This window comes from Panthera uncia, chromosome D1, assembly GCF_023721935.1.
Source record: "Panthera uncia isolate 11264 chromosome D1, Puncia_PCG_1.0, whole genome shotgun sequence".
Taxonomy (NCBI): domain Eukaryota; kingdom Metazoa; phylum Chordata; class Mammalia; order Carnivora; family Felidae; genus Panthera; species Panthera uncia.
The window spans coordinates 95,745,425-95,759,787 of record NC_064808.1 but is presented as its reverse complement, the minus strand read 5'-3'; the positions used below and the strand labels follow the sequence as shown (position 1 = coordinate 95,759,787).

The 14,363-nt window shown below is 43.2% G+C and overlaps 1 protein-coding gene across 1 annotated transcript; it reads left to right on the top strand.

The window, feature by feature from the left end:
• The first annotated feature begins 1,798 nt into the window (after positions 1 to 1,798).
• On the top strand, positions 1,799 to 10,504 carry ATP5MG (ATP synthase membrane subunit g). The gene is made up of 3 exons (XM_049612599.1): positions 1,799 to 1,908; positions 6,204 to 6,364; positions 7,674 to 10,504. The coding sequence occupies exons 1-3, from the start codon at positions 1,857 to 1,859 to the stop codon at positions 7,770 to 7,772; spliced, it is 312 nt and encodes a 103-aa protein (XP_049468556.1). The 5' UTR covers positions 1,799 to 1,856; the 3' UTR covers positions 7,773 to 10,504.
• Positions 10,505 to 14,363: the final 3,859 nt, after the last annotated feature.

Genomic DNA, 14,363 nt, shown 5'->3' with positions numbered 1-14,363 from the left:
TCACTTCTGTTCAAGGTGCTATCAAATGTGTGTCACCTGGCTGACCTGCCTTACCAGGCTTCTGGTCCTGGAGTTACCCAGATGAGTCTTGGGGCATGTTTTTTCCTAATCAGTTCACTTCTGGCTTCACTTTTCTTTATCAGGCCTAAACCCCAGGTCTTTCATTTTAATCATTCACTACCATGTTCCCTGTCTTGCCCTTTTCTATACCTCTGCCATGTAAGACCTCAACCTGGATTGACCCAGTCATTCCCCTCTGTTCCAGTATCCAAGCTCCAGACCACTGTTGTAGGAAAATGACAGTCTTTAGAGCAGTGTGAACACAAATCTGTGGTTGCCAACAGTGCCCAGCAACCCTTCTGTGTGTCCAGAAATTCAAACTTTAACCTTTTTCCTCCAGTTTCTCCGACCTCTCACGTAGCCTTCACTGAAGATCTTGCCTTTTCACTTTACTGGGAAGATAAAGACTTCAGAATTTCCACTTTCAAATTTCCCTCCCATCATCCCATCCATGGAAAGGCCCCCCATGCTTCCAAGGCTAATCCCACCAATTTCTGGTCTCTTCGGGTATCAGTTCTCCATCTTCTCTCTACCTTATTTATGTTCCACATCCTTATTTAGCTTTCTGACTCCTCTTCCTTTATAGCCATATTCACTCACTCTGGTTGCTATCCTCATTTTCTGAAACTGCTCTAATATTTACATATTGGTAAATTAACTTTCTCATCCTTAATTTGATTTCTCTGGAACATTTGGCAGCTGATTTTGGCACTGAAATGATGCTCTTGGCTCCTTGATATCACCCCTAATTTTTCTTGCCACCACTGTTCCATCAATCAGATCTGCTCAGGTTTCTCCAGGGTACATACCATTATGTTTTTCTCATCAAATGCCACTTCCCTACATGATAATCTTTGCTTCCGGTCATATTAAACTATAAAATTTCAACCGTGTAGTAGAGAGCTTCCGTTACACACCAATTCAGTCTTTTCTGGAAGTCTTCCCAGATCACCACCACTCATGGGATACTGATGCCCCTTGCCTGTTTACACTGAAACCTCTTGCGATCCCAACTCCGCCACTCACTAGCTATGTGGCCATTTATCAATCTCAGACTTAAATGGGGTCACTGCCTAACACAGGCTTTCTTTAAATTCCCAAGTGCCTGGCATACTGGAGGCCCTCAGTCAATGTTTTCTGGTTCACATCTGCGCAGTTCCTTGTGGTTCACCAGTGAACCGGGAGAGCCCAGATCTCGATACAAGATGTGGGGGAGATCGGGGTTAGAAAAGAGCTAATGAAAGGCAAAGGACTGGGTCAGATGACAGGTGATGTGATGTGGCGCTTGCTCTGCCCATAACTTTCCATATTTGGCTTAGGACCCTGTCTGCCTTTAGAAGACGATCGTGCTGGCCTAGGAACACCTTAGAGATGCCTTCCAGCCCTAACTTCCCACGTTCTCTTAGAAAAGCGCCTACGACACCCCACGCAAAAAAAACTACAGATCCGCGCCGCGCTAAGCACTCGAGGCTCACGGCGCATGCGCCCGGCCTCCATTCGCCGGCCTTCCGGGCCTCCGCGAGCGGCTGCCCCAAGAAATGCCTGTTTCTCTGCGGAATCCCACTACTCTCCACGTGCTCTCTGACCTCACCTTTTCATATCCACTTTCTCCCCTGCGACTGAAGAAAATAATCTGGCCAGCTAGATTCCGGAAAGATAACAGGACACCTGAATACCTGGGACCGGCGCGCCAAGAGGAGGCCTGACCTGTGAAGCGGAACGGGGTCCTGCGGCGGGTCCTTCCGGGGGGTGACATTCAGCGGCCGTCCGGGCGACGGACTCTCCATCCTCTAACCATGGCCCAGTTTGTCCGTAACCTCGCGGAGAAGGCCCCGGCGCTGGTAAACGGTGAGCGCGGCTGCGGGCTGCCAGGACGGGAGGACCTGAGAAGAAGACGCGGGCGGTGGTACCTCGAGGGGCCGGCAGGAACCGGGGCGGGACGGCCGGGGCTGGGGGTTGGGGGGTGGGAAGCAGGGGCCGGTCTGCGACTCCTCTAGCATTCCTTTCGCCTGTCCTGCAGCTTGGGTTCTCGGCACGGCCTAGTATCCCTGAGTTGTAACCACGACGCTATAGGAGGGAAGAGGTGTTCGGGAAGCCTGCAGTCGCCCGGCACTGCCGCCATTACGCCCCCTTCGATCTCAAGGAGTTGGGAATATGGAGGGGATGGCCCTGGCAGCAGAGCGAGGGAAAAGGAGGGCAGAGACGAGGGAAAGCACCGTAAATTCGGCCGCATCGGGTTGTCCGGTTCTCGCATGGAGTGTCTGGAAGTTTACATAAATCTTTAGGGATACGTGTGCTTTGGGACGTTGACTGCTTTTTGTCCTGGCCGGATTGGGAAATGTTTCCTTAATGGAAATGTTAGGTGGAATTGGACTTTGTGGGCAAGTACCCCCGCTCCAACAAATATAGAAAGGGAGGTCTGTAAACAGTAGTCTTTACTATCTAGCTTAACATTCGAAGAGTTTTTCCAGTTTGATAAATCTGAAGTCTCGCTGGTAGGCCGCTGTATTTCAGAACAATCCCGAACAGTGACAGTCTCGAGTAGGAGTGTCTTCTGTCAGGAAATAATTGCAGTTGTCTGCTGGGTAGCAGGCCATTCATTTTATTTCCAAGGCGAGGTAAACTTTTTAAATAAAGGTAATGTTTTTGAACCATTGTTATTGTGATTGGTACCTTTTTATGCAACTTCTTCCTTTCCTCCCATCAGCAGCCAAACAATGAGTTCTTGAAGGCCTTGCGATAATGCTTGGTTCTCTCCTACACAGCCCCTCGCAGTCTACTAATTTACACATTTTCCCAAAGAACTTGAGTTTCCTGTGTTACTAAGATCATCTCAGTAACTGTTGTGATGACTGTTGGTGATAAAGTTCCATACAATTTTACATAAATGAAAAGAGAGGGGATTGTGGCTTCATCCTTTGGACTTTGTGGGTGATTTGAAGCAAAATTTTTTAAGTTTTCAGGTGGATTGTTTCCCCCTGACCTTGGCTTTCACATCTTTCAGGTGGTGCGATTGCAAACGAATTTTAGAAATAAAATCCAAAAATAAAAGTAATACAAGAAATTTTTTTATTATGAACTTAACTCTTCCCTCTATTAGTGTGAGTAATTGAAAGATAGCAGTTATTCTTCCAAAAGTACTCAGAGAAGAGAACTCAGCTGGGACCTGGAGGTTAGATAATGGAAGTATATTTTGCTTTGTAATATACTTCAGTGTATTAAATGTGAATGTTAAGTATTAAATAAAAATTGGGGGTCATGGCTGGCTCAGTTGGTGGAGCATGCACTCTTGATCTCGGGAGTTGTGGGTTTGAGCCCCACGTTGGGTGTAGAGATAACTTAAAAATAAAATCTTAAGGGGCGCCAGGGTGGCTCAGTTGTTGAGCATCTGACTTTTGGTTTCAGCTCAGGTCATGATCCCAGGGCCGTGAGATCAAGGTTCCAAGATGAGAGTGGAGCCTGCTGGAGATTCTCTCTCTGTCCCTCTCCCCTACTCACTCTCGCTCTCTAAAAAAAATTAAAAAATTAAATAAAATCTTAAAAAATATTACTGTCTGTAAGGGCGCCTGGGTGGTTCAGTCAGTCAAGCATGTGACTCTTGGTCTCAGGGCCATGAGTTCAAGCCACGTGCTTGGCATAGTTTACTTTAAAAAAACAAACAAACAAAAAACCTATGTCTGTTAATTCCCATAAGGATACAAAGAAGCTTATAAAAGTAAGTAATTTTATAATCAGACTTCTCCAGAGAAGTCATAGAATCTAATGTTTTTTTCCTATTTGCTAAACTTGAAACTTTATTTGGATTGTACCAGTTTTTCCATTAATCACTTTCTGTCCCAGGAGCCAGTACAGGTTCCACGTTGTATTGTTATTTCCGTAGTTTCCTCTGGCGTGTGAGACTTTAATAGTTTTTCTTACTTTTCATGACCTTGACAGTCTTTACGGTGTCTATGTAGATATCTATCTAGGTATCCTATAAAATTCCCCAGTCCGGATTTGTCTGGTATTCTTCTCAGGATTAGTCTGGAGCTATGGGTTTTGAGAAAGAATGCCACAAGTGCCCTAATCACATATCGGGATGTACATGATACCCATGTAACATCCATCACTGGTGAAATTAACTTTCATCATTTGGTTAAGGTAGTGTTACTAGATTTCTCCACTGTAAAGTTACTGTTTTTCTCTTCCCATAACCTGTTCTCCAGAACAAGTAACTAAGTCTACCCCATGGCAGGGGCTAGGAGCAGCAGCCAACAGCAGGGATTCCATCTCCTGTAGGAAGGAGTATTTACATATAATTAAGTGGAATTTTATGAGAAGGGTTTGTTCTCCTTCCCTGTTTATTCAGTCATTTATTGTGTGGACTCCTGTACGTTTATTTCATACTTAGTGCCTCCAATAGTATGTTATTAATTTGGTGCAAATTGTTGCAGAACTCTTTCAGGGTTGGCCATTGAGAACTCTTTCAGGGTTAGCATCTCTGTCCCATTGACTTATACTACAAGATCCTCATGTTACATTTTCCCTGCCCCAGTCTTAGAATCAGGCATTTATCCAAGGAGCCCTAGTTTCTTTTGTTGGACAATGGTATTTTGAAACTAAGATCCAGGCACTGAGATAGAGGGCGAGAGAGAACCCCGAGCAGGCTCCACGCTGTCAGTGTGGAGCCCAACGTGGGGCTCAGTCCAACGAACTGTGAGAGCTGAAATCAAGAGTCAGACACTTACCTGACTGAGCCCATCATTTATTTATGTTTTATTCCTTATATATATGTAAAGCAGTTTCAAACTTTTTAATCTGTACTCCCTGAAAAACAAATTTACCAACTAAAGTACAGTGTTTGTGTACAGAGTACTGATTTAAAAAAAAAAAAAAAAAGAATGAGGGGCACCTGGGTGGCTCGGTCGGTTAAGCATCTGACTTCGGCTCAGGATCGCACGGTTCATGAGCTCATGGTCTGGGCTCTGGGCTCCATGCGTGAGCGGAGTCTGCGTGAGATTCTCTCTCCCTCTCTCTCTGCCCTTTGCTCACTCACACCCTTTCTCTCTCAAGCATAAAAAACTTTTTTAAAAGATGAAATATCTGTGTGTTGAGGATAGTTTTAAAGACAATCACACAAGACTTTGTACTCTTTGATGGCCTCATCTTCTTTGTAGAATTGTCTGTTAGAGCTTTGTGTCTGCTTGAAGATTTACCCATGGCTCTAAGCACAAAGGATGATACAGATAGTAATTCTAAGAGTAGTGAAATACCCAAATACAGGAAGCTAATAATAGGAAAAGTACCAAGAACCTTGGATAATCGATCTGTCAATAGTGGGCACTTTATGGATGTTCATGCATTTGTGCTGTTTTTGTTAGCATTTGTCTTGTGACATTTTTTATAAAATGCCTTTCTCGCTGAAATGACTACCATAGTTTCACATCTACCCTGGTTATTAATGGATTTTTTTTTTCTCTGAAATCGTAAATACCTTGAGGAATTTCAGCATAGTAATAGATTTGAGTTTTGGCTACTCTGAACAATACTTGTAGGTTTTATTGTCATTGGTGGCGTTTTGAAGGAGTAGCAGCTGGGCTTTTGTTAAAGAAAGATTTAATTCACATATTGATGAGGATACCAAAAATGGGCCCTAATTGGTATAATTCCATCTGGATTTGTGGCCAACATTGTGACAAGTTTTAATCTTATTCTTAAGGATGCTGTTCTGTGTAGCTCCTTCCCTCCTCTTCTGCCCCGTTCCCTTCAAATTTTCTACTCTCTTTGCCAAGAAAATAATGGTTACGTTGCTGCTGTTTTCTTGCTTTTGGATCCAGCTTCTAGTAACTTTACAGTTAACTAGGTTTGCCGTTCATAAATGAAGTAACAGTACTAGCTGGCCACTAGCGAAGTCGTGGCATAATTGAATGTGTTTCTAGCTTCCTGCCTGATTGAGCGTCCCTGTGACACAGGTGTTCTGCATCTTTAAAAGCCTCTTGTTACCAGGGAGCAGCTTTGACTTTTCACACCGGGTGCACATTTGGTACAAGCAGTGAATGAATGTGATGCATGAATAAATATTTGTGTCCAGCCCACACATCTGCTTCTTTCGGTCTCTAGTGAGTTCATCCTGGTTTTTTGTTTTGTTTTGTTTTGTTTTCCAGCTGCTGTGACTTACTCGAAGCCTCGATTGGCCACATTTTGGCACTATGCCAAGGTTGAGCTGGTTCCTCCAACCCCTGCTGAGATCCCTACAGCTATTCAGAGCTTGAAAAAAATAGTCAAGAGCGCTCAAACTGGTAGCTTCAAACAGCTTACAGTTAAGGTAACTATAGGCTAAATGAAAACGTATGTGCATAACAGAAAATGTCTTCCCTTGGGATTATTCTGATTGTTTTGGTTAATACATGTATTTTCCAGTGAGGCCGAAACCTAAATAATGAGAGATAATCTGTTTCTTGACTGCTGCGAAAGATATTTACCTTTCTAATTTTGTCATCTAGGTTGAAATAATTCAAGCTATTTTATGTCTTCGTTTCCTATTAGTCGTATAACAAAGAAGTGAGCATTTTTACGGGGCACCTTTTTTCCCTCTCCTGTTTTGGTTAGTATGCTGAAATAGGATGGCTTACTTTGCTGATTCTATACTTTTTTTCAATCTGTAGTCCTGGAAGTATTCCCAGTTTAGCCAAAAGATCTCTTGGACTATATCACAATCAGGAGGCTAACACTCATATGGAAGATAAAAATACCAAAACCTAGCAAGCACATCCCGTAACATGAAGGGTTATTGAGTTGCATTCAGATAAAATCTAAAGACTGTAAGAATTGGAGCTTGGATTTTATGTTTGCTTGCTTGAGCCAAACACAGGATACAAAAAAACCTAAATAACTAAATTACTGCTGCCTTTAGAATCTACATCCTGGAAAATCGTTATTTTTCAGGAGACTTCCAATATTTCTGGTCTCTTTTGAAGGGGAAAATGAAAATTCGCATCCAGGTACTTAAAGGAACAGACCCAGTTGTGTTGTGGAAAAGTACTTTTTTCAACTAGAGCTTCAAGATCCATGGTTGCTTGCATGCAGCATTGCTTTTAGGAACCAGTCATGTGCTTGTTTTGCTCTCAGGGCAGTACAACATTGATCTGGGAAACTGAATATTCACTGAATATTTGGAAAGAGTTAAACCAAATAATAAATGAATAAAGGGGAAGACCAAGCTCTTCAACTCTCAACAAATTCTCTTTGGCCAGACAGAATTGTCTGTTCTGAGACTTGCCTTCCTATCCTTTCATATGAATGCCCTGTCTAAATGTGTCAGCTCTTTCCAGGATGTGGGTTGTTTCAGGGCTCATAAAGTGTCTCATAAACTAATAATGAAAGGGTTAAGTCAGTTCAGCTCTTTAAAGAACGCTTTGAAAGAATTTATAAGCTCTGGACTATTTACCTTACATAATTGAAAGTTCAAGTGTCCTCAGCAGTTGAACAAATTTAACATCCGTGATTCTTGACTTGGGCTAAAATCGCCCTCTAAGTGAGTAGCATCCTTATATTCTATTGCTTACTCCTGGAAAAGAATACTTTTAAATATGTAAGAAAAAAATGTACATTAAAATTTATGCTGCTTTTTTCAGGAAGCTCTGCTGAATGGTTTGGTGGCCACTGAGGTGTGGATGTGGTTTTATGTCGGCGAGATCATAGGCAAGCGTGGCATCATTGGCTATGATGTTTGAAGACCAATCTTTAACATCTGTCTGTCTGTATTTGGTTTGTTATTTGAGTGTTTTTGGACAATATGTGATCAGACTGGTATTTGAATAAAATAAGATAATGTATCAAAATCAATGTTTTCTCTATCAGACACTACATGGAAGGATCACAGTTTCTCTTGATAATAAGAGGAGTTGTCTTTTGCTTTAATGCGGCTCTAAGTGCATGTCTTTTGCTTAGCCTAAAATCGGAAAGGATCTATGTGAACATGCCAACCTGGTGTATGCATTTATGAGGGTAATTTGAACAACAGATTAACATTCTAATTGAGTGTTTAAAATGGATGATAAATTTATTTCCAGAATAGGGAAAGTCTTTCCAGGGAAAGACTTGGGAAAACTAGAACTCGCTACAGTAGGAAAAACAGTAATACCACGTGCCAAACTGATATGGTTAAATCGTGTTAGTAATACAAAGAACAAAATTTGGATGGTTTCTCTTTGCCAAAATCAGAGATAGAATTTTTTGATAACACCTGTATTTATAAATGCTGGAGTACTTGGTGATATTCTGAGTATCTTTGTAACGTCTTTAACCGCAGGACATAGCAAATGAGAGCCAGGATGTACATTTTTAATCTAATTTTGATGTGTATTATATTATTAATCTATTCTGTTTTTTCCAGTTTTATGATTTTTAGACCCTATCTTTGCAAAAATAAGATACCCTGTGGGTATTTAAATAGCTACAATTTAGGGGCGCCTCGGTGGCTCAGCTGGTTAAGCATCCGACTTCGGCCCAGGTCATGATCTCACCATTCCCTAGTTCAAGCTCCGCGTCGGGCTTTGTGCTGACAACTCAGAGCCTGGAGCCTGCTTCAGGTTCTGTATCCCCCCCCTCGTCCTTTGCCCCTCCCCCACTCACTCTCTCTCAAAAATAAACAAACATTTAAATAAATAAATAGTTATAATTTAGTATCATCCATGGGTCTAAATAATACGTTATATCCTGAAATAAATAGAAATGATTGCCATCTGCCTGTCTTCTTGAGCTGTTTTATTTTTATTTTTTTTAACGTTTATTCATTTTTGAGAGACAAGAGTGTGAATGGGAGAAGGGCAGAAAGCGAGGGAGACACAGAATCCAAAGCAGGATCCAGGCTCTGAACTGTCAGCACAGAGCCCGACATGGGGCTCGAACTCAGGAGCTGTGAGATCGTGACCTGAGCTGAAGTCGGACACCCAACCAACTGAGCCACCCAGGTGCCCCTTCTTGAGCTGTTTTATTGAGGATATAAAAGAGACTTAACCAGTTGTTGGCTTCTCTGGGGATCATACCATCTTTGAATGGCTTATTGGTATGTTTCTAAGGCCATTAGAACGGTCTTGCAACCATTGCAAAACATGTTTTACCAGCTGATGATAACCAAAAGGTGGTTGCATACTAGAAAAGCATCGTGGCTCACCGTATAGTATTACTTCTTTAACAGCACTAAACATGTATCCAGTCATTTGTCCACCGCATTCAGAAAACTGCTGTAGCTTAGTAAACGGCACAGTTTTCCCAAGTGATCGGCAGGAACGTCAACACAGAGGCTGCTGCTCTTTTGAAATGAAGCGATGCCTGACTTACTGCTTCTTGCACTGATCACAGGTGGTCAAAACCGAAACTGCCTCTTCAAAGGGCATTCGGTAACTTAAAATATGCATTGCAAAGAGAATCACTGACTACTACAATAAGGGTGATCTTTATGAGTTTCTCCATTGCATACAGTGAGTATTAAGATTAACAAAAACACACATTTCACGGTGTGGAGGCAGCTAGCACTACTAACCTACAAGGCTTAGTTGATTGGCGACGTGTCATGTTTTTCAACCATCTGGTCACCCCAGAAAGTTCTCAAAATAAACATTGACTGCTCACTTCACTGCAACTTCCTCGTCTGCTGTACAGCGCACCTCTGATGTGTGGTGGCTAGAAGTGCATGTATAGAGTTTTCTTAGGTTAAAAGAGCAGTGGGCTCCTTAAAGTGGCACCTTCCCCTCACCAGCCAGTTACCTTCTGCCCTCCTAAATCCCGCATGCCTTATCTCCCAGTAAAGAACCATCGAGGCCGTCTTTCACCGAATTTGTGTGTGCCCAGTGATTGCCACTGACAACTTGAGCACCCCTCAGATACTCACTGCGCACCTCCTAACTCGGGGCGCTGTGCTAAGTGGGAGAAACATCAGGAAACGAGACTGAACGTTACCTGCTTCGTGATGTGCCTGGTCTGGCGAGACAGGTAATTAAGCGTGCAGTTACAGTAACGTGAGAAGTGCTATGATGAGGGAAGTGGGAGGTATGCTTGGAAGAGTCTAAGGCAGATTTGAGAAGGGGGTTCCAGGGAGGCTGTCAGAGCAACTACTATCAAAAGTAAACCAGAGGAGTAAGCCAAGAATGGGGACATGGTACACTGGGCAGGTAGAACAGCCAGTGTAAAAGCTATTAAGTCGGAAAGAGTCTGGCATATTGGAGGGTCTGAAAGAACAGAAGTACGACCGAATCGCCAGGTAGAAGTAGTCATGTAAGACCAGAGAATGGGGACCAGATCATGAAGTGCCTTTTATGCCTTACTAAGGATCGGGTTGTCTCAAGGCCAGTGAATGGAGAACTGTTGAAGACTTTTGACAAGGCACGATTTCTGTCCTCAGTTTGTATGGTCTAACAGCAGCAGGCAATTTCACTTCCAGGTAACAGAGGCTAGGACAGGAACATGCATGGGGGACATGTGAGAGTACAGGTGGTCCTGTACTTCTCTCCATACGTAGAAATACAGATACTCGTGGGGCACCTGGGTGGCTCAGTCAGTTAAGCATCTGACTCTTGGGTTCAGCTCACGTCGTGATCTCACGGTTCGTGGGATCGAGCCCTGTGTCAGGCTCTGTGCTGACAGTGCCTGCATGGATTCTCGCTCTAGCTCTCTGCCTCTCTCTCTCAAACTGAAAAAAAAAGAAAAAACCAGATGCAGGTACTCTTAGTACACAGCATCATGAGGAGAGGGGAGATTATAGTTTCTGAAGTTCAAGCCAACTCTACATGTATCCCAGTCACTGTGTTTCAAAGGTGTGACTTCTAAGGAAACCACTTTATAAAAATAAATTCTTGAACCTAAATGTCAATAAATACCAGCCTTTTTATGAGGCTTTCATTTCAAGACCACATTGAACATGAAACTGTCCGCATTGCCTGCTTAATCCTCTGTTCTGTACATGTCACGTTGTTCTTCTTGGATAACAGTTTCTCCTTTCTTTTCTACTCTTCCATACCTAAGTTTCTTCTACCTTGATTTCTAAGGACAGCCCCATACAAATTACTTTCTTCGTATTTCATAATTGTATAGTGCTTCCCATTTTCAGAGCACTTGCACTGACTCGTTTCGCCCTCTACTTTCCTCCCAGGTAAGTGGCATCAGTGATAGACCTATTTAACAGGAATTCAGTAGCAGAAACATGAAATGATTTGGCTAGGATCCCATGAGTAACACGTAGTGGCACCACAAGTTGGGCCCAGGTAGTGGTGCCGTGTTGTGGTCTATGCCCTGACCACGCCTGACCACCTAGTAGACCCGCCTCCATTGTATGTTCACAGGGCCTTATTACTTTGTATACTCTCAGGCCTGTTTTGCCCTACTGTCAATCTCTGGAAGCTTTATTGTCCCATCAAAGGTCATCCTACCTAATCTTGGGTAAGGTCATATTTAGCTTCGTAGGACTTAATATTTCCTAATTAGCGTAGCTTTTATTTCTACCATAACATGAACTGGTACACTTGTGATCACTCAAGATAAATACAGTAGCAATTCGACCGGAAATTCTCTTAGAAGGGAATTAACCAGCTTACCTCCTGGCAATAAAATATTGATGTGTAAGACCCTGGACAATCTGCTTGTCTGTAGCCTTGCCTTAATCTTTCAACCCTTGCGTCAGCCGCTCGATTTCCCACCCGTCCCCATAAAAGCCAGCTTTAAATCTCATCAAATTACACATCCGCTATCCCCGATTGTTGCAATTTATCAGTCGCCAAACTATTTTTTTGCTTCTTGACAATTTTTTTCTCCTGGCTCACTGTCACTACAAAACTACTTCCATCTTAATAATTGACGGTTTAAACACACACATGGATCAGTAGTTTTCAGAGTATGGTCCCTGGACACAGCAGCAGCAACATCACTAGGAAACTTAGAAATTCTCAGGCTCTACCTAGCAATTCTGGGGATGGACTCTGGCAATCTCTGTTCTAATCGGCTCTCCCATGTGATTCCGATACATACTGATGTTTGAAAAACACTGACACAAATGATCCAACGAACTGGCCTCTTGGTTCCTGTTAAAGTCCATTGATTAGGTCTTTCCCTTCCTTTTCCCATGTCATCACCAATCTTTTCCACCACTCCATAGCTTGAAATTCACGCATCCATCTGACCACCTATTATCTTGCCAGCCCATTTCCACTAATACGCCGACTACATTCATTTGGAGTCACTGTGACCATCAATACATAAGCTACCACCTCCCTCACCATCCCAATGTCCTCCTTTCCTTCCTTACCCAACTTCTATTCCACGGTCAGTCGCAATCACTCTCCTCAATATACCCCCACTGTCCTTGCCTCTCACTTTGTTGTCGTGCTCATTTGCCAAACCACAACCCTGGCTAAGTCTCTGTGCTCTGTACTTGCACCTATGTAGCTGGATGTAGCTGGAGAAAACAACTAAGGTGGCTGGTCTCACTAATAATATAAATTCCTGATCAGAACCTTAAGAACACATTTAATGCTACCTGACAATCATACTGTATTTCACTGAGCTATAATTACTTCTGTCAACAGGTAACTTCCGTCAACAGATGGCTTCCTACTTTACTAAGAAAACTGAAGTGGGGCACTGTGTGCAACTCTTGATCTTGGGGGCGTGAGTTTGAGCCCCACGTGGAGTGCAGAGATTACTTAAATAACAACTTTTCTTTAAAAAAATGGAAACAATTGGAGAACTTCCACTGATTCCCACAGTATCATCTACTCATTACTATCTGTACCCGTATATATACCCCATCTTGTCTGTGTTGGGTTGCTCACGCTCCGTTTTAAAGCCACTCCCTCCTTTCAGTGTCTTCGTGCCATAATTTCTCCCCTTTCCAACATCATTAATTTTCTTCCCCTACTCCCTTGTTCCTATGAGTGTATACGTATGCTATGATCAAGCCCACCTTTTACTAAATCAGCTCCCTTTTGCAGCAAAACATCTCAACAGTTACCAATAGTGTCTCTGATTCCTGTTCTCTCTTGAGCCCACTCCAGTCAGGTGCTCATTCCTATCACTTCACTGGAACTGCTCTCCTTATACCTTAAATGCAAGAGTCCATTCTCAATCCTCATCTCGTTTGACCTTTCAGCGGTATTTGACTCCCCTGAATATCTCTTCCTGTTTGATGCACTTTATGATACACTTGACTTCCAGGGCTTTCCTGTGGCCTTCCTTCTTCCTTACTTTTTTTTTTTTTTTTTTTTTTTTTTTTTCACTTCTCAGATTCCTGTTCTGGTTCTTCCTTTCTCTGGCTTCCTATCTTTGGAATATCTCAGAGATAAGGCTCAGTCCTTCCTCCATCTGTATTCATCCCATTGGTGATCTCATCCAGTCCCGTGGTTTTAAATGACATCTGTATACTGATGACTCTCAAATTTGTTATCTCGAGCTCCTACCCCTCCCCTGAACTCTAAACACATATGCAACTGCCCATGTGATACCTCCACAACCTGCACGTGGTTTAATCGACACCTCGCACTTGTGTCCAAAATCAGACTCTTGATTTTCTGTCCCATCCCCACCAGAAAGCTGTTCCGCAGTTTTCCCCCTCTCAGCTGATGGCAACTCCATCCTTCCAGTGCTCAGGCTACAGTCATCCTTAACTCCCAGTTCTCATATTCCATACCAATCCACCAAGAAGTCCTGTTGGTTCTGCCTCAAAAGACACCCAGGATCTGTCCCTTTCTACCGCCTCTACTCCTAACGCCAAGGCACTACCGTCTCTCGCTGGGATTCCTGAAATGAGCTCCTAGATGGCCTCCCGCCTCCAGGCTTGCCTGTCCACGGTCTATTCTAAACATCATTCAGAGTGACCCCACCAAAAAGTAAGTCAGACCATGTCAGTCCTCTGCTCAGAACCCTTCAGTGGCTCCCACCTCACTCAAGTTCAAAGCTAAAATCCTTACAGGGGACTACAAAGGCCCAACAAGAACTGGCTTTCTATTTTGTGTCTGACCTCACCTTCCGCCACTCTTCCCCTCTCTCCTACTGCTTCACCGGTCTTGGTCTTCCTCAAACATGCCTGTCTCAGCACTGGCTGGTCCCTAGGCTTGAAATGCTGCTCCCCAAGATCTCTCCAGGGCTGGCTCCCTTCCCACATTCAATGTTTTCATTGTGGGCTTCCCCAACCATGCTAATTACAATTCCAAGAAGCCTCTCTCCAAATACACTTTTTTTTCCTGCTCTTCCCCCCCCAAATTTCCCAAAATCAACATCTAACATTCTATATGATTCACTGATTTATTATGTTTATTGTTTGTTTTACCTTACTG